Source organism: Camelina sativa, chromosome 18 (genome assembly GCF_000633955.1).
Source record: "Camelina sativa cultivar DH55 chromosome 18, Cs, whole genome shotgun sequence".
NCBI classification, from domain to species: Eukaryota; Viridiplantae; Streptophyta; class Magnoliopsida; order Brassicales; family Brassicaceae; genus Camelina; species Camelina sativa.
Genome location: NC_025702.1, coordinates 11,765,168 through 11,772,885, shown reverse-complemented (window position 1 = coordinate 11,772,885; position 7,718 = coordinate 11,765,168). Strand labels below are relative to the sequence as shown.

General features: G+C 34.0%; 2 protein-coding genes across 2 annotated transcripts; one reads left to right on the top strand and one right to left on the bottom strand.

Annotated features, from left to right (window-relative positions):
- Positions 2,193–4,411, top strand: LOC104761189 (MADS-box protein AGL72-like). Its single transcript, XM_019240266.1, has 7 exons — positions 2,193–2,379; positions 3,277–3,361; positions 3,503–3,564; positions 3,680–3,779; positions 3,918–3,959; positions 4,045–4,086; positions 4,316–4,411. Exons 1-7 carry the CDS (start codon positions 2,198–2,200, stop codon positions 4,409–4,411), a joined length of 609 nt encoding a protein of 202 aa, XP_019095811.1. The 5' UTR covers positions 2,193–2,197.
- Positions 5,058–7,718, bottom strand: LOC104761188. The gene is made up of 4 exons (XM_010484226.2): positions 7,075–7,718; positions 6,903–6,970; positions 5,822–6,799; positions 5,058–5,736 (listed from the first exon to the last, which is right to left on the bottom strand). Exons 1-4 carry the CDS (start codon positions 7,244–7,246, stop codon positions 5,185–5,187), a joined length of 1,770 nt encoding a protein of 589 aa, XP_010482528.1. The 5' UTR covers positions 7,247–7,718; the 3' UTR covers positions 5,058–5,184.

Sequence of the window (7,718 nt, the reverse complement as noted above, 5' to 3'; positions counted from 1 at the left end):
TTTGGTGGCTAGGGTAAACCTTAGGGGAAAGAACAAAAACGAGATAAAAGATATATGTTCGAGTGAAAACTTAACAAAACGTATTTATAGTAAAACATGGAAATCTGTAAAACATAAAACGACAATATAGAACGTCGGTTCGGGAATCCTTCTTGGATGCGTCTTCGGGACAAAACCAGGACGTCGGTTTAAGAGCATCGATCGAGTCGCATCGTCAGAGTGTCGATCGAGTCGCGGCTTGAGAATGTCGTCTGGGAACTGCTGATCGAGTCGCGTCTTGAGGGTGCTCAGGAGCCATCCTGGGACGTCTTGGTCGAGTCGCGTCTAACATCCGATCGAGTGGGAGCTCCCCTTTGCGTGCGGGTCGAGTCGGACTTCTGAACGTACATGCATCCACTAAAACGGAGATAACTCATGAACCACGACTCCGATTGGTTTGAAATAAACTGCATTGGAAAGATGACTCAATTCTCTACAACTTTGATGAAGACGTCGAAAACTGAATCCCAAAATAAAATCTTCACTCGACTCGATCAAAGACGTGGAAGCTTGTGTCGCTGGGTAGTGTAGATCGAGTCGCTTAACTGCTCTCCTGATCCTTGTTTGCATTTGATGGTTTGGACACCTCCTAAAACACCTGAAACAACTCCAAAATGCAAGATGTATGCAAGACCAATGCAAAGACTACCTAGATATGCATGTTGAGCAAAAGAGACTAAAAACAATACAAAGCAATGACTTAAGAGAACAAAATGAATGACAAATGCATCATCAAAAGATGTAAAATTTATACATATCAGTATTAATTTATTTTCTATTATTATGTTATCAGTTGTTTTGAAAATAATTCTATATTTTTTTTGAATCTTAATATAAAATTTTAAAATGGTAACTATGATTTTATAATGTTATTTTGTTTTTTAAAGTTTTTATGATGTATCATAGATACAATTATAAATTCTTAAATATAGAATCTGAAAAATGATTAGAGGTAAGTAAATATTAAAATATCCCTAATAATAGCTTTGGAATAATAAGTTTTTTTAATTTATAATAAAATAGTTCTAACTATATTTATTTATTAATTATATTAACTATATTTTATTGTTCAAACAAAACAAAAATCGCTTGGTGATAACATTTCTCATATTTAAATTCATGCATTAATGATGTTTTCACCATTAAATTTGCAAAAATTATTGAAAACTTTTTTTTAACCGAAATCACATACTCGATCTGTTTCAAAACATAAGATGTTTTTTTGCCTACCAAAAAAACAATAATAGAAGATGTTTTTGTTAAAATTACAAAATTTAATAAAATAATTAATAGTTTTTGTTTTATGTGGTTTAGCATTAAAAGCACAGCTTAAATATCTAATTAGAAATATTTGATCAATAATAATATTTTAAAAAATAGAAATAACCACAAAAGATTTTAATTTAACTTTTTGCATAGAAACTTTGACATTTTTTTCTCAAAACATCGTGTATATATTGTGAAATAAAACAAAATGTCTAAAACCATCCTAGTAGAGAGTTATAACTTATATAAGTTTCGACAAACTGATTGACCCACACTAGAACCAATTCATCCGGTTCGGTTGAACGAAAAGTTGATTTTACATAGACAGAGAGATAGCTCTTAATTAGCTACTTTTCCTTACCTACTGCCTACGTGGGCTAATGGAAAAAAACGTTACCAAATTAGAGAAGGCAGATTCTTTCTTTTTCTTAAACAAAGAGGTTAGGCTTAGGGTTTGTGGCTCCTCCGCTAAGAGCCTAAGAGAGGTAAACATTTCATTTTTGTTAATTGTTTGTTGTATGATTTCACTTTCCACCAAATTTTTCTTCTTTTGTCTGATTGCTTTTTCTTTTCCTTCTTGGGGTAAATTATTCCTTATCTATCCAAATATGTCTTCTTGAATGACTTTTTGAAGCAAATCTCGACAAAACTAGCTCTCAAAAGGGGTTTTGGAGTTTCCTTTCGTTTCTCAGATTTCTCACTTTTTCTTGGTAAAGTTCTCACATTGATTAATTTTTGAGTTGGTTTTCAATCAAGAAACCAAACCATTTCTGGCTTTTGACTTTTGCAGTCTTGTGTGTTTGTTTCTCTGATCTGCCAGCAAATCTTTTAAATTTAGTTAGGGTTCTTTTAACAAATCTTGACTGGTTTTGTAGGAAATAAAGTAATTGAAATGGTGAGAGGAAAGATCGAGATCAAGAAGATCGAGAACGTGACAAGCAGACAAGTCACATTTTCAAAGCGAAGGAGTGGTCTCTTTAAGAAGGCTCATGAGCTTTCTGTTCTATGTGATGCTCAAGTCGCAGCTATGATCTTCTCTCAGAAAGGAAGATTATATGAATTCGCAAGCACCGAGTAAGTATCTTAAATTCAGTTTGACAATATAATTTACTCTAATCTATATACTATTTCAAAACTTTTTTTGTGATGTTGATTGTTGAATATCTTGTTTGATTAGTACTTGTGTAGTTGAATATTTCTGAACAAATAGTACTTGAGATTTTTCCCAAAATATGCCTCTTTTACATTTCATTTATCCTATGGTTTTTTTTGGAAACAATTATCTTTCTTTTTTAACTTCCTGTTCTTTTTTTCCATTTATAGTTCAACTTGAGGTTTATCTTATGAATTAATTAGGGTTTTCAGACATACGGATTATTGAATATTGAGCCTTAATGTACGTTGGAACTCAAAGTGTCAAACTGAAACCCACAAACCATTTGACATATTATTCTATTCGAAAACTGAACTTTTTCAATTTAAGAACATAAAAATGAAATTTTACAAGTCAAATTGTCTATATATGAGATAGTGTTTTGTCAAACCGTTTTTCTATATGAGTGTGTTGACATATATATGTGTATATTGTTAATGTTCTGAGTCCAAGTTCTAATCCATGCTTCCCATGGTCTAGTTAATCAGGTTGGTGGTCGGACGACTCACTAAATTAAGTGTTCATTTGGTCGGTTGAGAATGATTTGCATAACATAACAATACATCAATAATAGATAATTTGATTCATATCTAGCTGGTTCTATAGATTAATCGACACATGCATACATGTCCAAAACAAATTTCATGTTCATGATCAATACTAATATATAAGGCTATATGTCTAGTATAATGATATCAATATGTGATTATAAAGAGCCATATAGATGGAATACGATAATTAACCATGCGAGAGAGTATTCACATATTCTTCAAGTAAACTTCACAACCTAATTAAGCCTTTCTTGAGATATGTCTTAGTGTCCAGAAGACAATCAAGCGATATGCTGAATATAAGAGAGAGTGCTTTGGTGCAGAAACTCACCCCTTAGAGCAATACGTGCAGGTTCCTTTTTATATACCAATTCTCAGCTTAAATCGTTCTCCTAGGTTCATCAATTTACTTACGAACCTTTTTGTATCATGTCAAACTTAATTTGAAAAATAAATCTAGCCACATTTTGGTACAACTATCTTGAGTATGCAGGGACTAAAGAAGGAAACGGTGACAATGGTGAAAAAGATTGAAGTGCTTGAAGTTCATAACCGGTTTGTATCTCAGTGTCACATATGTTTTCTAAATTATTTAGACGATATAATTGAGTTTTAAGTGGTTCCTAAGCCTAAAGTAAGTGTGCTAATTTTGATAATGTGGCTTTGTTAGGAAGCTGATGGGGCAAGGTTTGGCGTTTTGTTCGGTGAAAGAACTTCAGGATATAGCCACTCAGATAGAGAAAAGCCTTCATATTGTTAGATCAACAAAGGTAATATATATATAAAAAATGTATTAACCAAAAAAAAATATATATATATATATATATATATATAATGAAATAAGATTATTTCTTTCGATATTGTACGGCTTAATTTCCTTTGGACTCTATGTCGGTTGATATTGGTAGGCTAAGTTATATGAAGATGAGCTAAAGAAACTAGAAGCCAAGGTTAGAATCATTACAATTTGATTTTGCTTGGATCTTTTGTCCTGTGCCATGTGTTTTTATCGATCTCTCTTCCTTCGAAAATTAGGAGAGGGAACTCAAAGACGAGAGAGTCAGGCTCTGTGGAAGGGTATGTACCATTTGTCCAATTTCTATATCTATATCCCTATATATATATAGTCGTAGATATATACGTACAAATGGATAATAGTACTCTTTGTAACTTGAACCCACTTTCATTCACAAAAGCAGTTTTTAACTATGTAGGAAAATTGGAATATGGCATATTATGCTTTAACAAAAATTGTTTTGTTTTATGAGTATGCAAATTAAGAAAATAATTTATACTCTTATGTCAGGTTGGAGAAAGGCCAATGGGAATGCCGTCGGGAAGCAAAGACAAAGAGGATGTGGAAACTGATCTATTTATTGGATTTCCGGAGAGCCGACCATAAAATCCCCGTTCGTTAAACCTCATTCTCAACTAATGTTGTCTATTTATAGTGTTTCAGTCACTTTTATATAAACTAGAATAATGTAATGTGTACCACCGGTTATGCTTTATTTTATGGATGCAATGTAATGTATGCTCTTAAGTTTATTTTCTTCTTCATACTTTTAGCAGAACCTATTTGTTTTTATTTATTAATTTAATCTACTATACAATTTTTGTTTTGGTTGAAGATTTGATTTTACGGTAGTTGGAACAGTAGATTTTTTATGGACTGCACAATTTAACATTTTGTTCTTTGTGTTAAAGTTTGTGTATAAATATAAGAATTTAATCATGTATGTTTCCTATACATACTTTGATATACTTGTATAGTTTCATAGAATTTTAATAGTTTATATATATAGAGAGAGAGAGATTAATATCCTTAAAAAGTATGAACATTGTGTTCAATTTTGCGCAACACAGTTCTTCTTATACCATGAATGTTCTCTTGGGACAAGATAATTTAATGTTCATGGATCCATATGGACCATCCATATGGACCATCTCAAGATACGATATTCGTTAATTTTTGAATGAAGTAATTAAGTCACTCTATGAATTGATAAATCAAGCAACTATGGCCTAGAAAACATATAAACGATTAATAAAAAAATATAAGGATTCATTCATATTTTAATATGAAAATTAATATAAACACCTATGGCCTGTGGGGAATTACAGAGCTAAATACATATTGCCCAATAAAGAAACTATTCTAATACTTAATTAGTCTCAAATCTTCGGCCCATAAATGATTTGTCTCAGTTCAGACGCTGTTTCGTGAACGAGTGCGTCTATGATCTCCCGCTCAATCTCTGCAATGATCTCTTCTTCTTCCTCTTCAATCTCCTTGTTCTTCTTCTGTTGAAGGTGATCAACGTCCATTAAAGCAAGCTCTCCAGGAACTTGACAACACTTGCTGCTATATCTCGCTACAGCCGCGGAACAAAGCTCGCTGATTAGCTCCGATCCATGATTGTTTAGGCATCTTTTCGCGTAAAACTCGTTCAGTAGATCGAACAATAGCTTCCTATTGCATTGAAGAGCCAATGATCCTGATGGATAATCTCCAAAATGCTCTAGTTTGCGAAAAATCGAAGGATCGAGCATTGTTGTTGTTGGTGAGATATTCTTGGTTCCCGCAAGATTCATTATTCTTGTGATGTAGTCCTTTTCAGAACCGAGTTCAGTGGCTACTTGTGGACTATTCTTCTCGATTTTGTGTATCATACTAGAGCAAACGTATGCGTCTTCATTCGATTTCGGTCTATCTCTTTCGTTAATCTTGATAAAAAGCGGAATTTATGAGAGCTTGGAAACTTAGTAGTGTGAGTTAGAGAAAGAGAGGAACATGAAACTAGATTATTACCTGTTTCTGAGGAGGTCTTGTGGCAGAGATGTTTTCAAGAACATTTGAATTTGGTATTTTCTTGAACATCTTCTTGTGTGAAGGCTTGGCTTTAACGTCTCTCGGTTCTGACAAGATAGTCTCTCGCTGTTTGATTCGAATATCGGATGTTGGAGAAGTAGACTTTATTATGGGACGTTGAGTAGTGAGCCTTGTTTCACTCTCTGCCTTGTTGCATCGGTTGATGGGTTTTAGTTGCCTTTGTTTTACTCTGTTCTGACTCTGTTTCTCTCCAGTGGCTTTTGACATGGAAACAAGAATCACTGTTGTTGGCTTTGGCTTCTGATGAATGATCTGTTCTTGTCTGAAGGAAGATGAGGAATTAGGTTTACGAGTGGTGCTCTGTTTGTTTTCTTTATTTGAAAACCTGGTTCTTGGTGAGCAAGAAACTGTTGTGTCTCTTCTAAGCTCATGTGGTGGTCTTGCGCTTGCCTCTCTGTTCTTCACCGAGTTTGTTATATCCATACCGACGACTCTTCTAGTGGCGAATCTCTCTTTGATTTGTTTTACTATCTGCCTCGCGTAATCTCTCGGACTTCGGTTCTCTTCTTGGTCTTGTTTCATCTCTTTCAGCCTTGAACACCTAAACTCTTCTTGTTTTTTCTCTTTGTTCAGCTGAAGGGAGAGACGATGAATGTCGAAATCCGATTTCCGAGCAGAGGAGATTCTAGGGCTCACCGGTAAAGATCGTGTGCCTTTATTGGAAATTCTATGGTTTGTGAGACGACTTGATCCATGATGGCTCGACCTTACATGAAGATTTGACAGTGAATCAGTTCTATCAGGAAGAAGATCAAGACCCATTAGTCTAGCCACCAAGTTTGGTGTTTTGCTTCCTGGTGAGCTGCATATTTCAGATGAAGATGTGGAACTATCAGTCGCAAGAGCTCTCAGTCTTGAACTCTTTGTCCCTACCTCTGTTCTCACTATCATGCTTACCTACGATTTCAAAGTCATTATCAAAAAATTTATCTCAACTATAAAATTAAAACACATCAGACAATTTACAAAAAACCATTTTTAATTTTTTTTTATGACTTACAGGAATATTTAAACTTTGTTTGTCCTTAAAGGTTGTTAATGGTAGAGACTCTTCTATTAACTTCAAGCCTGAAAATTTCACAATGACAACACTCGTGTTTATTAGTATCTCTGAAACCAACCAAATGCTTAGAAAAATCAACTTAAGCTGTGTGAGAAAAGAGAGTACACACCTTTTGACCTTGAAGGAGAATCAATGGTGAGGTGATGATGAGAATGGAAGTAAAAATGTTGAAAATCAAACAAGTGGTGAAAAGCAGCCATGCATCCATTTGCTTTTCTCTTGGACTTAGATGAGGAAAAGATTGCTCCTTCACCGCCACCGCCGTGGCAGTTTCTTCCCATTTGAAGTAAGAAAAAGCTTACACTTCTCTTTTTTTTTTTCTTCACTTCTTTTTAAGTTAAACACAGTGGTGAAAAGGGACTGACAAAAAAAAGAGTTTAATGAAGAATGATGGATGAGGATACAAAAAACCAAGGAATGGTTGCTTTTTTTGTTTTTGTTTTTGTAGTTCTTGAGTTTTTTAAATTAGCAGACAAGAGATGTTGGAATTCTCTCTCTTTCTTACATTGGGAATCGAACATGAGGGAAGGTGGTGAAGAATATTTAATGTGACAAGAAATGTGATTTCAAAGAAAGAAGAGGATAGCGAGATAGATAATAAATTACATGGTTTTATGAAACTGTAAAAAATAGTTAGTAAGTAGGAGTAGTAGAATTTATTAGATAATGATGGCCACACTTCATCTCTCTCTCTCTCTATGGAACCAGACGACAGCTTGAGTGTTTTACAATATCATTCCCACCACACTTCAT

Coding starts and splice junctions, on each gene's coding strand:
- LOC104761189 (XM_019240266.1), top strand. CDS start 2,198: ATGGTGAGAGGAAAGATCGAGATCAAGAAGATCGAGAACGTGACAAGC. Junction 2,380..3,276: donor TATGAATTCGCAAGCACCGA/GTAAGTATCTTA, acceptor GATATGTCTTAG/TGTCCAGAAGACAATCAAGC. Junction 3,362..3,502: donor CCTTAGAGCAATACGTGCAG/GTTCCTTTTTAT, acceptor TTGAGTATGCAG/GGACTAAAGAAGGAAACGGT.
- LOC104761188 (XM_010484226.2), bottom strand. CDS start 7,246: ATGGGAAGAAACTGCCACGGCGGTGGCGGTGAAGGAGCAATCTTTTCC. Junction 6,971..7,074: donor TTCTCCTTCAAGGTCAAAAG/GTGTGTACTCTC, acceptor TGAAATTTTCAG/GCTTGAAGTTAATAGAAGAG. Junction 5,737..5,821: donor CAAGACCTCCTCAGAAACAG/GTAATAATCTAG, acceptor CTTTTTATCAAG/ATTAACGAAAGAGATAGACC.